This window comes from Chiloscyllium plagiosum, chromosome 10 (genome assembly GCF_004010195.1).
Source record: "Chiloscyllium plagiosum isolate BGI_BamShark_2017 chromosome 10, ASM401019v2, whole genome shotgun sequence".
Taxonomy (NCBI): Eukaryota; Metazoa; Chordata; class Chondrichthyes; order Orectolobiformes; family Hemiscylliidae; genus Chiloscyllium; species Chiloscyllium plagiosum.
The window spans coordinates 50239107-50261348 of NC_057719.1; the positions used below are offsets into that span (position 1 = coordinate 50239107).

At 38.9% G+C, this 22242-nt stretch overlaps 1 protein-coding gene and 1 long non-coding RNA gene across 7 annotated transcripts in view; one reads left to right on the forward strand and one right to left on the reverse strand.

Moving 5' to 3' along the window:
* Nucleotides 1-135: 135 nt before the first annotated feature.
* On the reverse strand, nt 136-13411 carry LOC122553641. Of its 2 annotated transcripts, none has more exons than XR_006312779.1 (4): nt 13161-13411; nt 11033-11122; nt 10333-10449; nt 136-560 (listed from the first exon to the last, which is right to left on the reverse strand). It is a non-coding gene; the product is annotated as an uncharacterized LOC122553641 (long non-coding RNA). The 2 variants fall into 2 exon arrangements; XR_006312778.1 differs by lacking the exon at nt 136-560 and adding an exon at nt 6522-9140.
* Nucleotides 13412-13514: 103 nt separating this feature from the next.
* The window catches only part of arid4a (AT rich interactive domain 4A (RBP1-like)), a 156384-nt gene continuing 147656 nt past the window's right edge, over nt 13515-22242 (forward strand). For 2 of the 5 annotated variants that reach the window (XM_043697753.1, XM_043697756.1), the window contains exons 1-3: nt 13515-13595; nt 14622-14676; nt 17853-17933. In XM_043697753.1, coding sequence (XP_043553688.1) covers nt 14671-14676; nt 17853-17933 — 87 coding nt within the window. In that variant the 5' untranslated portion in view covers nt 13515-13595; nt 14622-14670. Of the gene's footprint in view, nt 13596-13886; nt 13905-14621; nt 14677-17852; nt 17934-22242 lie in introns of those variants that run through there. The other 3 variants (XM_043697754.1, XM_043697757.1, XM_043697758.1) reach the window with 3 other exon arrangements.

Below are 22242 nucleotides of genomic sequence, written 5' to 3' on the forward strand. Positions count from 1 at the left end.
GTTCCCTGGATGCTGTGCTGTTCCAGCAATAAAGTTTCAACTTTGATCTCCAGCATCTGCAGACCTCACTTTCTCCTTAAGCAAAAGGTGACAACATCTGATTTAATTTAAAAATATTAGCCAATACTTTTTAAAAAAAAAAAATTACCAGCCATTTCCTACATCCCACTGTATTTCAGTTTTGGCAGTCAAGGAGGAGATGGTCATATTTGGGGGGAACTAAGCCAAGAGAACAGAATGTGAGGCACATGGGCACAATGAGTTCAGAGGGCATGGGTAAAATAGAAAATAAACTAGAGCATGATTCAAAAGGGGTTTGCTGCAAATGCCATTCCACTTAGTGTTGAGAATGGGAGAAAGTAGCACACGCATTTACATCCCCCATAAATACAAAAACTAAATTAGAAGACTTTTTACAGAGAAAAACAAAAAAAGCAACATAGCCATAAAACGATGAGCAAATGCATAAGCAACTCACCAGTTAATGACAGCTAAATGGCAGAAATGGCAGTGTTACAACTCACTGTGGGAGTGCACTGGAAATCAAGACCCCATTATTCCTAGAATGGTCACAAATGCGAAAAGATTGTTAAATTAATCACAATCCCCAAATTTACAACTGATGAACGGAAGTTAAAAGAAAAACTCACTGAATTAGTTAAAGTAAGTAACTGTTTACGATGAAGAAATCTTGAATGGCAATTAGGAAATATGAATTGCCAACCTCTAACTCCAGCTCAAACTAATCCTTTTAAAATTCCTCCTTTCAAACACACATGGATATGATAGATAGGAAAAGAGAGAAAAAAAAACCTATCAGGACAATTTGACAGCACCAATGTGAATTACAGGATTTGATATTTTGTTCTTTCTCTTCCTTTCAATTTTTACTTCTACATTGACACAAGGTTGTTTATGCACTGATGCTCTACTGATATCAGAGATGTACAGCATGGAAACAGACCCTTCAGTCCAACCTGTCCATGCCGACCAGATATCCCAACCCAATCTTGTCCCACCTGCCAGCACCTGGCCCATATCCCTCCAAACCCTTCCTATTCATATACCCATCCAAATGCCTCTTAAATGTTGCAATTGTACCAGCCCCTACCACATCCTCTGGCAGCTCATTCCATACACTTACCACCCTCTGCATGAAAAAGTTGCCCCTGATGTCTCTTTTATATCTTTCCCCTCTCACCCTAAACCTATGCCCTCTAGTTCTGGACTAACCGACCCCAGGGAAAAGACTGCCTATTTATTCTATCCATGCCCCTCAATTTTTAAACCTACTTCATTCACTAGTGGAGAGTTTATCCTCTCACTGTCTTTGGAGGTATTTTATTCTTCTTATAAGAAGGAATTTGTGGAGAAAGGTAAGTAGAAAATAGCTTGCTGTTATTGAAGACAGTCTGGTACCTCCACAGGAGAATTTTTTAAATGCTTTCACTTTGCATGCTGCTTGTTTTCTGATGCACTGGTTTCACCTGGGCAGGAACGAATCAAAATACTGCTCCCTAGTTTAGAATCCATTGGCTCAGTTTTGTCTGATTTTTGCTCTCCATTCCAAGAGAAAAACAATATTGTATACAACACAAATGAGTGATTTTATGATTTAAAAACTGCAGCAATCCCTTTTCAGAGTCTCCTTGGTTTAAAGAACACCTTCCTTTTCTGGTTCATAAACAAAAAAGGAAAAGAAGAGATGTGGTCTTTACAACAAATTCAGTGGCCATGGTGCTAGATATTTAAAAACACGGAGAATGGGTGAAAAATTGGATAAAGCCTATGATCTAGTACAATTATATCCATGCACCTTGAAAGCAAAAAAGTATTAAGGGTAAGAGGCATAGTAAAAATAGAAGGATAGACTTGCTCTTTAAAGACAAGGTGGCTCTAAAGCATTTTTGAGCCAATTAATTATTTTTAAGTCCAATCATATAGTAACTGAAATGCAGTCAATTTGCACATAAGCTTCCACAAAAAAAACCCAGTAGCAATACTCAGATACTAGGCTTGCACTGTGAATATTAATTGAGAGATAAGTACAAATCTGAACATTAGGGAAATTGCTCCTCTTCAAAGTAGCCCTGTGAAATCTTTTACAGTTGCGTGCTCAGTTAGGCAACCTCTCACCTCTAAGAAGATCTTAGTGTAGCACTGCATCATTGTTGTACTCCTGTTTTGAGAAGATTTGTAGCTCAGTTTGAGGTTCTGGATGTAGGTTTGGTTGTGAGCAGGAAGGTTCATTTTCAGACGTTGTATCACTATATTAGGTAACATCTTCAGCGAGCCTCTGGATGAAACACTCGTGGTGTAGTCTGCTTTCTATTTATATGTTTGTTTTTCTTGGGTTGGTCATGTCATTTCCTGTGGTGAGAACAGTTCCTACGGTGACGTCATTTCCCATTTTTCTCAGGGGGCTGTAGATGGGATCACAGTCAAAGTGTTTGTTGATACAGTTCCGGTTGGAATGCCATGCTTCTAGGAATTCTTGTGCATGCCTCCGTTTGGCTTATCTTCTGATGGATGTGTTGTCCCAGTCAAAGTCATGTCCTTCCTCACCCGTATGCACGGATATGAGTGAGAGTGGGTCATGTCGTTTTGTGGCTAGTTTTCTGCCTGTTTGGACAATGTAATGTTTGTTAGCTCTTGCAAGGTATTTTGCAAATCACATTGACTTGGATTCCATTTACCACCCCTTGAGAAAACAAATGGGAAATGACATCACCACAGGAAATGACATCACCAACCCAAGGAACCCCAAACAAATAGAAAGCGGACTACACCAGAGCTTCATCTAGAGGCTCACTGAAGATGTTACCTCGCATGGTGATGAAATGTCTGAAAACAAATCTTCCAGCTCAGTGAGTAAATCTGCATCCACTACTGTACTCACTGAGTCAACACAGATTTTTGTTCAAGGCCTGGAGTGGAATTTTAATTCAGAAGAGAGAAGAGGAGAGTGCTACCTTAGCAATCGCTGAGAAAAAAGAAGTTAAAATGGGATTTCAAAACAAAACCAGGGTCATAAACCAATTAGCCCAGTATTAATGGTGGGAAAGATAAGGTGTCTTTCCTCAAAAGATTTAATAGAAAAATCATTTAGAAAGTGAAAACAAGCAGCACAGATTACAAATACACAGGATCATGGTTAACCAGCTTTGCTGGTTCTAGTAAAAGTGGACGAGAGTAATGCATTTGAAGTAACATACCTTGATTTTCAAAAAAATGCCTTAGATAAAGTACCACACAGTAGACTAATTGTTAAAATATCAGCTTACATTATCAGGAAAAAGGAGTAGAACAGATTGTAAGTTGGTTACAATGGATTGGTTTAAGGTGAGTTGCACAGACTGGCACAGTTAAATAAAGAGTTCTCTTTTTCAAGGATGAGTTCCTGGGATCACTATTGTCCACAAAAATAATATGGAACTGGAAGTACAACTTCAAAATTTGCTGACAGCATCAAATTGGGAAGTGTGGACACTGGTGACACTTGCATCAAAATATGAAACAAATAACATTTGTAAAATCTAATTGTCTAATTAATTCAATTTTTGCATGAAGGTTGAATATCTTGGTAGGTGGTGGTCGTGGTGCTAGGCGTCTTAAAAAGTGAATAAATCCCAGGGAGCTGATGAGGGGTACCCTAGAACTTTGTGGGAAGTTAGTGAAGTGATTGCTAGGCCTGTTGCTGAGATATTTAATCAATAGCCACAGGTGAGCTGCCAGAAGACTGGAGGTTGACTAACATGGTGCCACTATTTTAAAAAAGGTGGCAAGGACAAGTCAGGGAACTACAGACCGGTGAGTCTGACATCAGTGGTGGGCAAGTTGTTGGAGGAAATCTTGGAGGGAAGAATGCACATGTATTCTGAAAGGCAAGGACTGATTCAGGATAGGCGAAAGTGAGGACTGCAGATGCTGGAGATCAGAGTTGAAAAGAGTGTGCTGTAAAAGCACAGTGGTCAGGGAGCATCTGAGAAACACGAGAGTCGACGTTTTGATCATGAGCTCTTCCAGCAGGAATAGTCAACATGGCTTTGTGAGATGGAAATCATATCATGAACTCGATTGAGTTTTCTGAAGTAACAAAGGGAATCAACGAGGGCAAAGTGGGTGGACATACTGTATATGGACTTCAGTGAGACGTTCACAAGGTTTTGCATGGTAGACTGGTTAGCAACGTTAAACCATATGGAATAAGGGAGAACTAGCCATTTGGATACACAAGGGTATGTTTCCATGCTGTACAACTTTATCACGATGACTAAGCACAAGAATGTTAAATACTCCTTGGAAAATAAGTGCTAAAATGAGGTAGAGATACAAAGGGATCCAAGGGCAAATGAAAACCAGAAAGAGAGAGATAGGTTAATAAAGCAATTTCAAAGCAAACTAATCACTGGGATTCATCCTTAGCAGAACTGAAAAGTACAAAAAAAGTTATGCTGAGCTTGCAAAGAAAACTTAGTTGGATCACAGTTGTAATACATGAACTGTTTTGGTCTCCACATTATAAGTCATACTGAACCACTGGAGAAGTTTGAAAGGAATCACAAAAACAAAGCAAAAACAGATCATATCAAAAGGAAAAAACAACCATGTCAGGTCTTTATTCCCTTCAAGCATTGAAGACAGAGGAGCAAATCAATAGAGGTCTTTCAGATTAAAAGTGGATTTTAAATAGGAATGTCTTTTCTGCATCTAACCTATGTGGGGAAGATCAGGATTCGGGGCCAAACATTTCAGCATTATTGTTACTGAAGTGAGAAACTTCCTTACCACGTGTGGTTATAAAATCAAACTCCAATTGAAACATAGTATAGTAACATTTATAAGGGATCGTGGATAAACACCAAGGATAAAAGGAATGAAGAGGATAATTGATGAGGGAAATAAAGTAGGGTTTGAACAGGCTCACATGGAGCATCAACACCAGTACAGACCAGTTAGGCAGGCCTCTAAGCACCAAAGTAAGTCAGAATCATACAGCATGGAACAGACCCTTCGGTCCACTCCATGCTGAACAATCTTAAACTAATTATCAATTCTAGAAGGAGTGAAAGTAGACAAGTCCCCTGGGCCGGATGGGATTTATCTGAGGATTCTCTGGGAAGCCAGGGAGGAGATTGCAGAGCTTTTGGCTTTGATATTTGAGTTGTCATTGTCTACAGGTTTAGTACCAGAGGACTGGAGGATTGCAAATGTTGTGCCCTTGTTCAACAAGTGCAGTAGACATGACCCAGGTAATTATAGACCAGTGAGTCTGACTTCTGTTGTAGGAAAGACTTATAAGAGATAAGATTTATCATCTAGCAAGCAACAATTTGATTGCAGATAGTCAACATGGTTTCGTCAAGGGCAGGTTGTGTCTCACAAACCTCAGTTTTTTGAGAAGGTGACCAAACACGTAGATGAGGGTAGGGCAGTTGACGTGGTATTCATGGACTTCAGTAAAGCCTTTGATAAGGTTCCACATGGTAAGCTGTTGGAGAAAATGCAGAGGCATGGAATTGAGGGTGATTTAGTAGTTTGGATTAGAAACTGCCTTTCTGAAAGAAGGCAGCATGTGGTGGCTGATGGAAAATATTCAGCCTGGAGTCCGGTTACTAGTGGTGTGCCACAAGGGTGTTTTGGGACCGCTACTGTTTGTCATTTTCATAAATGACAAAGACGCAGGCATAGGTGGATAGATTAGTAAATTTGCAGACAACACTAAAGTCGGTGGAGTAGTGGACAGTTTGGAAGAATGTTACAGGTTGCAGGGGGACTTAGATAAACTGCATAATTGGGCTGAGATGTGGCAAATGGAGTTCAATGCAGCTAAATGTGAGGCGATGCACTTTGGGAAGAATCACAGGATGGCAGAGTACTGGGTAAATGGAAAGATTCTTGGTAGTGTGGATGTGCAGAGGGATCTTGGAGTCCATGTACATAGATCCCTGAAAGTTGACACCCTCAGGTTGACAGTGCTGTTAAGGCATACGGTGTGTTAGGTTTCATCCGTAGCGGGATTGAGTTCCGGAGCCGCAATATCATGCTGCAACTGTACAAAACGCTAGTGTGGCCACACTTGAAATATTGTGTACAGTTCTAGTCACCATATTTCGGGAAGGTTGTGGAAGCATTGTAAAAGGTGTAGAGGAGATTTACTAGGATATTGCCTGGTCTGGAGGGAATCTTTTATGAGGAATGGCTGAGAGACTTGGGTCTGTTCTCATTGGAAAGAAGGCAGCTAAGAGGGGATTTGATAGAGACATAAAGATGATCAGAGGATTAGATAGGGTAGACAGTGAAAGTCTTTTTTCTAGACTGATGACATCAGCTTGTACGAGGGGGCATAACTACAAATTGAGGGGTAATAGATTTAAGACAGACGTCAGAAGCAGGTTCTTTACGCAGAGAGTGGCAAGGGCATGGAATGCCCTACCTGCTAATGTAGTCAACTCAGCCACATTAGGGAGATTTAAACAATCCTTGGATAAGCACATGGATGATGATGGGATAGTGTAGGGGGATGAGCTGAGAATAGTTCACAGGTCAGCGCAACATCCAGGGCCGAAGGGCTGTTCTGCACTATTATTCTATAATCTAGTCCCTTCTTCCTACTGCTGGCCCATACCCCACTAAACTTTTCCTATTCACGTTTCCATCCAAATAACTTTAAGGCATTATGATTGTACCCACATCCACAACTTTGTCAGGAAGTTAATTCCACACACAAATCACCCTGTGTGAAAAGACTTTGGCCTTGGGTCTTTTTAAATCTCTCTCCTTTCACCTTAAACTCTTCCCATTTTTAAGAGGGATATGGGCCAAATGGGACTAGATTAGGATATCTGGTCAGCATGGACAAATCAGAGAGTCAGGTCTGTTTCCATGCTGTACATCTAAGATTAACTGAATGGAGTAGTTTGCTGGGTAATTTCAGAGGGCAGTTAAGATTCAACCACATCACAGTAAATAACATGTTAGATTTCATCATGCCCAGATATTTAATATCAGAGGAATGCTTCTTACTGCTACTCACCCAAAAACAAAAATTATAGAAAAGCACCTGACAGTTCAATAATGGAAATTTCCATCTTCCACACTAACTACCCCATCAGCTTAACACTGCCTGTTACACACAAATCAACATATGCCCACACAATACACTGTACAAAAAAAAAGTCTCCAAAAAGTTAACTAGGGCTGATTTCAAATACAAACGACTGCACTATTACAATGTAATTTGTAAAAACTTGTTTTTACTAACAATGGACTAGTTAGTTTTAATAGCGTTTCTCCTGTCCCACCTCATGCTATATAAACAAACAGTCACCATAATTACACACGGGCAAAAATAGTTAGCTGCAAACTATTCAATGAAACTAAGGAATGCATAGCAGATTATTGCTATTATAGATTTGCTAACTGCTGGTATCAGAATGTCATTAACACTCATCTTAAACAGATAAATAAGCACACCTTAAAAATGGCATGGGAAATTTGACTGTGTATATTTATCCTTACGATGTCTTGCAAGGCTAGACATGGCCCATTCTTGGGTAGGTGGTCAGCAAGTGAAGTCTGGATGCTTAGAAAGGTGAGGGTTTCATACCGAGGAATGGATGGGAACATTTAGAATATAGGCAGCCACAAGGCAAACAATTAAATACATATTTAACCACTGGATTAATGGATCTCAAGGAGGATACTGCACTTCTCTTAACTCTAACACTACTTTGACAGTCTGGATAGAGAGAGGAGTCCTACCAGTAAATATGGGTAGGATTCAATGGAACTTTGGACACAGAAAATAAATAATCTGAGATTTTGGAACTCAAAAGAAAAATGCAGTAATCAGACATTTGAAGAACATCGCTAAGAAAAAAGAAACCAGTCATGCCTACGAAAAATTGTGGCCTACCCCAGCTAACATTACATTATCAATCTTTATGTATAATTTGATACCATTCAACTGGAATTTTTCTGTAAAAAGTGAAAAACGGATTAACTTGTATTTATATTAGGCCTACATTTGCTACGATCGCTACTGCCTGTGACAATGCCAGAGATGCTGCATGCTGTTGCTTATATTAAAATTTAGGACTATCCACAACATTGAACAATTCAAACCCATTTTAAACAATTGCAGAACCAATAAAACATGCTCTTTTCCAAACATTTCTATTAAACATTGCAAGATTTACTGTGTCAGCCCAATGATAGTTCTGGATTGTACTTTTCATACAGCCAAGTGGAGCAGTGAAGGGTAGGGCTGAAAGCACAATAATGATGTCAGCAGTACAGCACTTATGCCTTTCAGTGGAGTGGGTGGTAACTGCCTGTTCTAGATGCATAATGACATTAGTGTCACTGATCTCCTGCATCAGTGTGGTGGAGGGAATACATCATTATCACTGCACCTTTCACAACTGCAAATTATCCTACAGCACTTTGCACTCAATGTCTGAAGTTGCAACACAGGAAATAAGGCAGCCAACTTCCACACAGCCAGTTCCTACAAAATGGTTGTGATAAAGGCTATATAATTGAGGAAGAATCAATATTGGCCCGCACATGAGAAATGACACCCTTCTACTCTTTAAATATTGTTATAGAATATTTTATGTTCATCTCAAAGGGTAAAAGCACTGCCCTTCAACACCTCATCCAGGTTATGGATGACTATGCAGCACTCAGTCAATGCACTGGAGTGCTGACTTAAGTTTTTATACTAGAGTGCCCAAAAATGTGCCTTAGCTTTACAAGTAGGAAGACTTGATAATCATTATACATCTGTGGAAATATCAAATGCAATGAAAGAGGGGCTGTATACCAACAGCAAGACTATGGAAAAACTAAAGAACAGTTTCTTTAAAAAACAATGAAATTAGCATAATATTGCTCACAGAAAACTGGTTGATGCACTTCGAGGATTAAGGGATTTAATGTGGAATGCAGTATAGTGTACATATGGATTAGAGGAAACGATTACAAAAGATATCAATGTCTAATAGATAAATTAGAAAAAGAGACATCAAAATGGAAGATGAGATTATATTCACTATCGTCGGGTTTCACAAAGATTGAAAATCTTTTGACATTTTCCACAAACCTCAAGAACCATGTACGTGCCATCATTAAACCTATTAGAGACAGACATGAAAAAGTTATTCAATGAGTGGAATTAACTAAAATAGGGATAATGGAGGGTATATGAAGCAAAGGTAGAAGATCAGCCATGATCTTACTGTATATGGTAGAGCAAGATTCAAGGCATAATGGCTTCTCCAGCTTCTTTGGTTAGTTATTTATTTCTCCAGATTTACAAAAGAAAGCAAAGTATAATATAAATTAATGCAAAATTATACAATTAGCCAAAAATATCACATTTGAATGATGAAAACTCTTCCTCAAAAAAAATTCATGGTTTCTAACCCAACTCAACACTAATTTTATTCAACTAGATCTACATATAAAAAGGAGATAATGTGAATACTCTGTCTTAGTGATGCTGGTTGTGATATTAAACTTGCCCAGGAAATAGGGAAAACTTAACCCTTCTTTCAGCCCTATCATGGAATCTAGTATGTCCACCTGAAATGCAAAGGGAGAAAGTGAGGATTGCAGATGCTGGAGATCGGAGCTGAAAATGTGTTGCTGGAAAAGCGCAGAGGTCAGGCAGCATCCAAGGTTCCTGAAGAAGGGCTCATGCCCGAAATGTCGATTCGCCTGCTCCTTGGACGCTGCCTGACCTGCTGTGCTTTTCCAGCAACACATTTTCAGCTGAAATACAAAGGGACCTTTGTTCATCACTTAGATCTTCCTCATGCATAATTATCTTGCAAGATTTACTGCAAAAACATTCATGAACTATTTAAATACATTTATTTCACATGAAACTACCTGACTCCAATTTCGCTAAAAATTCTAATTCGTATAATTGCAATTTTCCTTCCAAAGTACCAAACATTAGGAATTTGGTGCAAGAAAATCAAGTTCCTGATATCCTAAAATTTGCTTTGTATCATTCTAAAAAATGCTAACTGGACAGATTATAATGAGATTCTTTGTCACCTCAATAAGGGCTCAAAAGGGAAACCTGAATCGCTAAATTAAAATGTGACTTCAAGATATCCCAAGGAAGGAGAACTTTTGAATTTGCTACCTGGAGAGTAGAGCTCACAATCACATCAACACCATCCAGCACAAAGCACCCCAAAACCAATTACAGCCAATTCTTTTAGTGGGAATCACTTCTTCCAGTCCAAAAAAACATGGCAGTCAATTTACATTCAGCAAGGACCCACAAAGTGACCCAACAATCAAATAAAATACCTCAGTGATCTTGGTTGAAGGAACAACTCCACTTCTTCAAAATGGGGCAATGAGATCTTTAACATCCATGGATTTTTTTTTAAACGAGAAAAATGTCAACCCTTTCTACAATCATGTCTGTTGATAATAAAAATTGCTTATATAAAAATTTTGCATATTGCTGTTTCTTGCATTCCGAAAGAGATGCCACAGTGCTAGCACGAGCAGGAATAATTTGACAAATGTATCTACTTTATTCTTAACCCACGAGAGGGATTTAAATGATTAATACAATCTCCAAACAAAGGGACCCAGAACTTTCTCAGTCTGGCGATCTCCTACATAACAGATGTATCAGTTTTTGCATAATAAGATGTATTTTACAACTGATAAATAGTGGACTGAAGTACTTAAATCAATGTTATCCAGTTTTGATGTTGGTCAATTGCAAAAGCAAGAAGCAAGAACAAAATACCGTTTGTACCATCAGATTCTGGTAACAGTTGTCTACTGTAAAAACAGGTAAAGTAGAAAAAAGATGTTTAAAAACAGGCATTTGTACAGTGCGAATTTTCAATTCTTGGTATAAACAAATCCAGATATAGATGTATTGAAAACATTCCCCCCCCTCCCCAACCTTCTTGCCAATTGTACGTGGTCAATTAGAGTCAACTTCACCAATTATAACAGAGGCCATTTTATACTGTGGCATATGACATACTTGCTGCATTTTTTTGAAGATCCAGTGTTCTTCAATAGGCCAGGATATTGGCCTATTTCTCTATTCCCCAAAGAACGTAGTGTGTAACCACTAAGGTAATAAAAGAAATGCAGATACAAAGTTTCAACATTAAAAGGAACATGCTCTTGCAGCTCATTGAATGTTCAACAAGTCAATATTTGTTTGCTGGCCTGCAAAGAGTTGCTAAATTAGCAGTAATTTCTTTACTGCTCTTCGACGTATTCCCAGCTTATCAGCAAAATGTTTGGGTCAAGAAGAATCTAACTAAACTCAAAACATTAACTCTCTCTCCACAGATGCATCCAGACCTGCTGAAATTCACCAGCATTGTATCTTGTTCAGATTTTCATCATCCATGGTATTTTGATATTTAAGGGTCTGCTGAGCAATCAGTTGAGTTGGTGCAGGAGAGGAAAATCTATCAAACAAGGATTAAATTTCAAGGAGGAGAAGTTTGGAGGAGGCCTGGAACAAGAAGCACCTTGCACTTGACTGAATGATTATAGATACAGCATAGAAATAGGATGAACGTGAAGACATGATTTACACAGTGGTAATTCAAGAAAGAAAGAAGACAGCAGGTGAAAAGGTTTTTCACCAGGAGTTGAGGAAATCCATTCGGTCATACACTGACAACATGGAAACTGTCCTACTAGTCCGCACTGACCATGCCCCCAAACTAAATTAATCTCTGCATTTGGCCCATATCCCTTGAAACTTTTCATATTCATGTACTTATCCAAATGTCTTAAATGTTGTAATTGTATCTGCATTCACCACTTACTCCAGTAGTTCATTCCACATATGAAGCCCGAAAATAAAAAAGTTACCTATCTGATCCTTTTTAAATCTGTCTTGTCAAAATATGCCCCCTAGATTTGAAGTCACCCAGTTCAGGGAAAAAAAATCATTTGCCATTCAACTAATCTAGACCCCTCATGACTTTATAAGCCTCAATAAGGTCACCCAACCTCCAACATTTCAGTGAGAACAGTCGAGCCTATTTTTATAACTGAAACCTTCCATTCTTACCAACATTCTGGTCAATCATTTCTGAACAGTCTCCAGTTTAATAATATCCTTTATGAAAACAGATCATAATAAGAAATAATGGGGCAACATGCAATAACAAAAAGACTTGTACCATTCTTCCTTTTCAGAAAAATCTTGGGATGAAGGTAGCATTTGGCCAAGGAGGGTGGGAGGTATTTACTAAGAAGTCAGATCAACTGGGAAAAGCTTTAACTCACAAATTTATGTAGTTGTTGTAAAGTTCCCATGTGAACACAATAATGAAAATTATTCAGAACACTCAGGATAAAACACTGAACAAATTCAGCAAAAGCAGGAAAGAAGGTAAGAAAACAATTCAGTAAAGGAAGAGACCTCATAACAAATGACTGAGATAAAATTACAAGTTTGACCACAAGCAGTGAATAATCTGAAGAACACAGAAGGCCCAAGTCAGGGCAGAAGCAGAAATGAAAACATGCTTTGAACGTTCAAAGAACTTAGTACTGCCAAAAACTGGTTTTGTATTAAGGTCAGAGAATTGGTGGGACATGAGAACAATTGAAAGATTCAGACGCCTTAAATAAAGTACAAGTCTTTACAAATAGACGAGAAAACTGACACATTTTCTGCTACTTCAACCAGGAACAATCAGGAAAGTTACGGATTCACTTACAGATGCAAAACAAATAGATTTAGTCCTAGGTACAATAATTCTAAGAGCAACCTTAAGTTGATTTACTACAAGTTATTTGCAGTAAATTTAGAATTAAAGCTCTAACGTGAGCTTTAACTACAAGTGATGTTCTATATTGCACTGGTCTTTCAGGAACGACAAATTTTGTGTGGCCAGCACAGTACAGTTGTAACAACTTTGGACTCTTGACAGGACAAAACCCCTCGTGCACGCCGTGTGCACACTATTTACAGCCGCAGCTGTTTCCGGGAACGTAACAGCCCCATGACGCACTAACAGCTAAAGACGCCATTGAATCGAACCAACTCCCCAATGACGAGAACAGAAATAGCCTTCATTTGACCTTTTATTCTTACTTTCACAAACATTTTTACACTCCATAACATTACTAAAACTTACATTAGACAGTAATCTAAAGGCTCCGATGAAAAAACGATGGAAAACCCACCGAACAGCAGCTGAAACCAAAGAATTTCCCGGCCCACCTCAACCTCCTCGCGGTCGCTGCTTCTGCTGCCGCTTCAACAGGACCTCAAACAGCAAAAATCGCCACCAAGATGGCGCCGGAGCACCTCTCCCCGTTGCGCCTGCGCACAGCTCAAACGCTATCCCGGGCGACAGAGCGTGCGCAGAAGGTGGGGGATGCGCTGCACCCTGGGCCTCAGCGGCCGCCCGGACCCGTTTCCATGTGACCGCACAGCCAATCGGTGAGTGGTGCGGCCGTCTTGCTCAACATTCAGCCAATCGGAGTTCGAGAAGGGCAGGCTCGCTCAACAGCTTGTTATTTCGGTTTTCGCTGGGACCCGGGGAAGTGGACGTTAGCGGTGGACGTGTGTGAGTATGCGGTTCCTCCAGCAGCCTAGCTAACCCTTTCACTTCTATAGGCTTAGTGCAAAAAAAAAATCAGGTTGCCTTTAAATAGCGTTGTGGGCGGAGGTGGCTGGTTTTCGGTTATGAAGCTGAGGTGAATCCGCCGGAGCCCTTTCCCCCTCTTCTCTCGGTTTAAAGTGAACGTAGGTGGGCATTGAATGGCAGTCAGCTCCGACTTCTACACTACCCGCCTGTTCATGCATTTTGCTGCTCCCCTTGGACCGGTAGTTCAATTGAGAATCAAGGTTTTTAATCTGTTGGGACAGTGCGAAGGTGACTTGTATGTTTACGGTGGTTTCCTGCTTTTTTTATTCATGTGTAAGAGCCTCGATCGTCGCGATTTTTGTTAAAGCGCCTTAGATGCGAGGGGGGACGGGCTTAAAAGGCGGTCCGAGGTAGTCCTCTTTTTAACTTCGCCACTGTTTCCCATCGACCTGTTTTAAACTACTGGCCTCACTTGCTTCTCTACAGAGAGTGCGTTTCTAAATTCATATCGAACTGCAAAGAAAAAGTGGTGGTAAACGAGGGATTTCTACTCGTAGGGAGGGTGTTGGAGGGGGAGGGTGCATTTGGCTGTCGATCTATGAGCGGAGAAGGCGACTGATTTGCCGGGACACCTCCATAATTGTACTACAGAATCTGAGCTTGTTGAACTGACATGGTGCAGAAAGCGAGAGCAATGGCGACGTGACACAGGATGGAGGAGCAAGCGGGAAGGGGCAGTTAAATTGTCCTAAACAATCCACATTGCATTTCAAATGTATCTTCTTTGATCTCGCAATAATTTATTTATTATATTGTTTAAACATTTCATAGATGTGAACTTCGTAGCTTCTCCTGTGCAGAGTAAGTAGAGTAGAACGAAGGGAAAACATGTTATTTACGTCTGAGTACATTGAGAGCTTGTTTCTTGGTGTGTTACATGGTCCTTGTAGATTGCAGTTTAATTTCAACGAGCCTACTTTCATTACATCTTTTGCTTAACTGCAGTGATTACAACTTCGAGCTGGAAGCATTCACGTAAATAGGACACTCGAAAATGAAGGTAAGTTGTCCGTATTGACTCCATTACTTCTGAACAATGTTTCTGCCCCCTTCACTTCAGCTCTGATGAAGAGTCATCTAGACTCGAAATGTTAGCTTGCTCTCTCCCCATGGATGCTGCCTGACCCACTGTGATCTCCAGCATTTGATTTTTCAGTTTCTGTTTTGATAAGTTAGGTTATCCACTTTTGTCCACAATTGTAATGCTTGACCATCTCAGACCAATTATTCTTTTTAATTGGTTAGTTGAGTAGGCCTAGTAGTAAAAATGCATGCAATTCTGTTTAGAGCACTATTGTAATTAATATATAAAATCAAATGATTTGCTTGACCAATAACTGATCTTTTGAAGTATGGGCTAATGGATGAAACTTATGAAAATATTTCAGTAGTAAAATAACGATCTACTCAAATTACGTGTAGAGTGAAAGCAGTTAATCCAAGGAATAACACAAGTGATTTTACGATGAAACCCCTGAAACTTTGTTTGAGATTGGTACATTTCTGCAGAACTGCTTGTGCTGAACTTTACCTCTATTCCCCTCAAATCTGTCAATTACAAATATATAAATGAAACAGCCCGATGTTTGGCGGGTGTTGTTACAATTGGTGACTGCAAAAATACATTCTAATTTTTTTCAATGATCATTTGCCTTTTGGACTGCATTTTTAAAAATAGTTTCCAGGTGTAGTGACATTCACAAACTGATCTGTTTTGCTTTGTTTATTTCGGTGTAATATTGCAGGTATAATAGCACTCAGCAAACTTTGATCCCTTTCAGTTTATTACAAAAAGTCATAGAGTTATACATCACAGAGACAGACCCTTGGTCTAACTTGCCAGCCACATATCCTAAACTGATCTAGTCCCATTGGCTATCGTTTGGCCCATATCCCCCTCAAGCCTTCCTATTCACACATCCGTGAGATGCTTTTTAAATGTTGTAATTGTACCTGCCTTCACCACCTCCTCTGGCAGCTTGCTCCATACATACATCGCTATCTGTGTGAAAACGTTGCCGCTCAGGTCCCTTATAAATCCTTCTTCTGGATTAGTGGTGCTGGAAAAGCACAGCAGTTCAGGCAGCATCCGAGGAGCAGTAAAATCGATGTTTCGGGCAAAAGCCCTTCATTTCGGGTGCTGCCTGAACTGTGCTTTTCCAGCATCACTAATCCAGAATCTGGTTTCCAACATGTGCAGTCATTGTTTTTACCTTATCCTTCCCCTCACCTTAAAACTGCGCACTCTAGTTTTCACCTACCCTGGGAAAAAGACCTTAGATCGTCAGTCCTCATGATTTTATAGACCTTCATAAGGTCACACCCGAGCCTCTATGCTCTGGATTTGGGGACGGAATCCCCAGCTTATTCAGCCTTTGCCCATGACTCAAACCCCCATCCCAGAATATCCTTGTAAACCCTTTCTTATGTTTAACAACATCTTTTCTATAGCAGGAAGACCAGAATTGAAAGCGATAGTCTAAAAGTGGCCTTGCCAAAGTCCTGTACAGCAGCAACATGACCTCCCAACTCCTGTACTCAATACGCTGACCAATGAAGATGTGTGTCAGGCACTGCCTTCACTACCCTGTGTACCTGTGACTCCACTTTCAAGGGTCTATGCACCTGCATGCTTAGGTCTCTTTGTTCAGCAACTGTCCCCAGGGCCCTTCCATTAAGTGTATAAGTCTGGTCCTGGTTTGCCTCACCGAAATGCAACATCTCACATTTGTTTAAATTAAACTTGGCATCTGCCAGTTCTCAGTCCATTGGCCCATCTGATTAAGATCTTGTACCCTGAGATAACCTTCTTCATTGTTTACTACGTCACCAAATTTTGTCATCTTCAAACTTACTAACCATTCCTCCTAAATTCACACGCAAATCATTTATATAAATGATGAAAAGGAGTGGAACCACAATGACCCTTGGAGCACACTGCTGGTCACAGGGCTCCAGTCTGAAAAACAAACCTTTATCACCACCCTCTGTCTCTTGCCTTCAAGCCAATTTTGTGTCCAGTTGGCTAGCTCCTTCTGGATTTCATGTTGTCTAACCTTGCTAATCAGTGTACCATGCTGAAATCTGTATAAACAACATTGACCTTCATCAATCTTCTATTGTCATTTCTTCAAAAACTCAATCAAGTTAGTGAGACACAATTTCCCACAAAGCCATGTTGACTGTCCCTAATCAGTCCTTGCCTTTCCAAATGCATGCAAGTCCTGTGCTTCAGCATCCCTTCCAACAACTTACCCACCACAGACATAGGCTCACCTGTCTACAGTTCTCTAGGTTTTCTTTAACACCTTTCTGACATATTGGCACCATATTAGCCAGCCTTCCAGCGCCTCACCCTTGGATGTTAATGATTATAGATATCTCAGCAAATGGCCCTACAATTGTTTCCCAAGCTTCCCACAAAGGTTTGGGATATGCCTGATCAGGTCCTGGGAATTTATCTTTGAGTTATAAGATCTCCAGAATCTCCTCTTCTGCAATATGCACACTTTTCAAGATATTACTATTGATTTCTCCAAGTTCCCTATCTTCCATGCCCTTCTCCATAGTAAATGCTGACACTTGTAAGTCATAAAATAAATGCCAAATATGTTCGAACAAATGTCGATATACTGGTACATTGATCTTTTTTAGTGTATAATAACTTTGCAGCTTAGGCACTTCTTCTGAAAAATATCTGGGTTTTTATATGGGCGTGCTTGATTAATGTTTTACATTGCTGAAAAACTTGAATTTATATAGCTACAACCTCAGGATGTTTGTTGGCAGTTCATGAAAAGATTTGAAATGTAGTCATCGTTATCATGAAAGCAAACATGACAGTCACTTAGCTGAACAGCAAGTTTCCTGCATAGAGCATTGAGATAACTAAGCAGATAATATGTTTTGCTGGTGTAGAAATTAGTCCAAGCATTTGGGGGTTGGTTCTGCTTTTCTTTTCAATTCTCCATGAGAATAGATAGTGCCTCAGTTTAACATTTTTCCCAGAAGTGCAGCACACTATCAATAGAACATTTAAAAGAGGAAAATATTTGTTGTATTGAACAACAAGTGAAAAGTTAAATGAGTAAAATGTGATAAGTTAGACAAGTAATATTTCAAATAACAAGTCTAAGCTACAGTATTTAATGGGTAAGTATTTACTTTTAACTGTAGATATTTCAGCAACCACTGGAGCAAGTAGACGCTGTTGTAACTACCAAGACTTCAAGATGGCATTGCTACCAAATTTCACAGGTGATTTCTCTCTCACCTATCTCAAGTCCCTTTGAAAATTTTGCTGGAATTTCTTGTGTCAGGTCATCTTATTTGAGTGTTATTCAATAATACAGTATATTCATTTGAAACCCTGTGATATTTACTTTATTCCAGCTGGTGTGTAACTGTATACTTTTTATGGTAAAAGGAATCACTATTATCAGGAGTAGATTATGAATTCACAAGAGTCAACTGTTCTTTGAAACTTAGAGATTTTATTTTGCTTTGAGGAAGTGTCAAGTATTAATGACAGTTGTTCACTTAACTCTTTGATAATCAGCATATCTTTTTACATAGATGCTAACTTTTGTCTTGATGTAAATGGTTTCATTTCGAGTGCAGTTAATATTAAAGTTTGTGTCTGGAAATGCTTGGATCAAAGTTGTTCCTATTAAGGTTATATACTTGTTTTGGAGTAATTTACAGCTGTCGTTTTAAAATATAACTTTGGTCAGTACTCACAGGAAGAATGCACAGAAATCAACATGCCGTATGTATGCACAAAGCTGTTGTATGAGCACCACCGTCTCATTTCAGAGATTCAAACTTCGTAAGCAAGTTTTTCTCATTAGCCATTTGATCTCCCTTGATAATGACTCAAATGACAACTCTTAGTGTTTAGTTTCAAAAAGGTGATGGCATGTTTGTTAGTGGAGATAATAATATAGTAAATATATTAATGGAATAGTTATCTAGTGGCCTGGTATCAGACATGGTGACATGAAACTGCAGGATTAGCTTTAAAAACATTCTGTGAGCTTGCGCTTATTTTAATCATTGTGGCCAATATGTAGACTCCAGAATCTCAGCAACAAAATGTAACAAATAAATTCCTTCTGGAATGGCCTATCATTCCACTCAATCGTGAAGAAGATGGTTCTTCACCCTGAGTTCAATTAAGGATGGCCAATACGTGTTGGCAAGGCCAACATTCTGAAAATTAGTAAATAAGGTAAATTTATGTTCTTGCACAAGGTTCTACAAATATAGTGAGGCGTTTACAGTTTAATTGAACTCTTTTGGAATATATGATGTAACAGTGCATATTCCTGAAACAATCAGATGTTCGATTAGCCCTTGGAACAGTACTGAACAGTAACTGTTAGTGACTGAAAATTGTTTGAACACCAACAAATTCACCATGTTAAAATTATGAGGAAAGTTTGAAAGAAAACTTAAAATGAATAATAATACAAACTTTAAAACCATAAATACAATATTGAAAATATCCTGGAATTGAGGATAGGTGGATTTTTTATTAAGTGCATGCAAATACTGTAGGAATTGCAAACATTAATAAATCTAATTATTAGTTGAAGTATCAATCTCCTGTATAACAAAATACAGTTTCATGAATTAGTCAGAAAATAAATGGCTATCGAATAACAGTAGAAGTAAACTTTTTTTATTTTAATAATTGTTATTACTGTGCTTGTTTGAGCTGAAAGCATGCAGCCTTTAAGTTTTATTTGAGTTTTCATTTTCTTTAAAATTGAAATGTATTTTGGGTGCAAATATGATTTTCACACTGCCTGTGGACAACTAAATTTACATTAAAACTATTCTGGTGTAAGTTTTGCTGCTGTTTAGTCAAACTAGATTGATTGTTTTTAATGACAGATAAAAGATTTTTTTTCATTTCATAATTAGAAAAGTGACAGTTATGTTAGATTAAAACCAACTCATTTTGACCAAAGACGATTGCATTATTGTGATCAACTTTTGATTCCTTTGGCTTTTTGAAACTGGCATTGAAAGGTGGCTTCTGAAGTCTGCTTTTGTTAATTTCTTCTTCTGGCTGGCTTTTATTTAGGTTTCTTTGTAAACTTCGCATCAAATAAGACAGCTAGTAATTTGTTTCCAAGCCTCCACAAGTGCAGATTTGAACTAGATACAAGGGCATGTCAAAAGGTATGATGGGAGTTCACTCATCAACATTTTTATCTTTCCAAAAGGTTTTGTCTCTGGTCAGCAATTTTCCTGGAAATAGAAAATTTGCAGAGATAAGTGAGTGTTCTGTATTTCCATGTCACTGTCATTCATTGAGCTAGGAAACTAAGCAGCCTTTGTTTTTTTTAGAAGAAGTGAAACGACGTTATTACTGAAGGTGAAATCCTTTCTGGCATGGTTACATGGACTAGTGTGGGGACATATGAATTAGGAGCAGAAGTCAACCATTCAACTATTAATGCCTGCTCCACCGTTCAAAAAGTTGTTAATATTAGATTAGATTAGATTAGATTACATTACAGTGTGGAAACAGGCCCTTCGGCCCAACAAGTCCACACCGACCCGCCGAAGCGAAACCCACCCATACCCCTACATTTACCCCTTACCTAGCACTACGGGCAATTTAGTATGGCCAATTCACCTGACCCTGCACTTCTTTGTGATGTGGGAGTAAACCGGAGCACCCGGAGGAAACCCACGCAGACACGGGAGAACGTGCAAACTCCACACAGTCAGTCGCCTGAGGCGGGAATTGAACCTGGGTCTCTGGCGCTGTGAGGCAGCAGTGCTAACCACTGTGCCACCGTGCCGCCCACCAATATGTTTGCATTCTGAATTCCACATTACTGTTTACTCTGATAACTTCTGATTTCCTTGCCTAGCAAAATTATGTCTAACATAACCGTAAACATATTTGATTACTACTTCCACTTCCTTCTGAGACAGAGTGTTTCAAAGGTGCATCATAAATGTCTTTTCAGCTTCCACTTTGTCGAGACAATTCAGGAAATTAAAATTCAATCTAATCACCCCTTATTCTTCTGAATTCTGGCAAAAAAATGCCCAGCCTGTCCAGTCTTTCCTGGTAAGACAACACTCTCCTTTTCAGATATCAATCCAGTAAATTTCCTCTGAATGACCTTCAATTTCATTATATCCTTCTTTAAATTAGGAGACCAAGATTGTTTCCAGTATTCGAGATGTGCTGTTACCAATGCCATATATAATTGAAGCATGACACATTCCTTTTATGTTCAATTCCTCTTGTAATAAAGATAGTATCCCAATAGACTTTCTGATTATGTGATGTAACAGTGTAGTAACATTTTGTGACTTGTGCACCTTGGAATTCTGCAGTCATTCTCCACTATAACTCTACTCTGCTTTTTTAATTCTTCCTGCCAAAGTGAACAACTTCACATGTTCCCACAGAACACTCCATTTGCTAGATTTTTGATCATTCACTTAACAAGGATGCAGATAGCAAGATTGATATGTTGTGAAAATGACATAACCTTCCTATTTATCTTTGTGTCATCTGTAAATTTAGCCACCCCTCTTATGCCTTCGTCTAAGTCATTGCTATAAATTGTAAAAAGTTCAGGACTCGGCATAGCCCCTGCAGGATCCCACATATCACATTCTGCCAATCATACAAAAGACCCAAACGTTGTTTTTCTGCCAATCTTCTACACGTGCCAGTATGGCACCTCAATAGCTTGAGCTCCCACTTTGTATGAAATGACGTTGTATGGAATCTTGTCAAATGCCACCTTATTGCTCTGAGATTTACATTGAACCTGTTTGACGAAATACTTTGTTCACAGAGTGAGGGAAAATGGTATATGAATTTACAACCTAGGAACGGGCTATAACTTTATTTTACAATGCTCGATTATGTATAATGTCAAAATTATAATTGACTGAATAAAAATGATAATACAGCAATTTTAACTGCAGAGTCAAATCAAAATTTTCTTCACTTCAAACAAATGTACAGAAAAGGGTCAACTAAGTATGCTGTTATACATGCGGGTTTAATGATGCTCAAACATGTAAAATGCAAATAACCTTGTTAACAAATATACATACGGTAAATCAGAACAGCCTACATTTTTGGAAAGTGACCACTAGGACAAGTTATTGTCACTAGGGTTTGTACCCTTGGATAAGCCATGCTCTCCATGGGGCAACAGATTTGCTATTCTGTTGAGTTTTGTAGCGTTGTCATTTTTCCTGAGGGCCAAATTAACGAAAAATTATTTGTAATGAGCAGTTAAGATCATAAGCTTTATAACCCTGACACCATGCAACTACATTTCATTATATGATGAATGTCGTCTGTTGTTGGCTTACCATATCTTGAAATGCACATTTTAACTCCCGATGATGCTGGTTAAGTTTATATATTACAGAATTGAAAGTTTAATATTTTTAATCAAACTTGAAAAAGTTTGTTTTGAAAATCTTGCCAAAATATATCTAAACTTTTGGTCACTGTTTTGTATTTGGATGCTTAAAGTGGCGCAGTGGTCGTGTCTCTACCCCTCGACTGAGA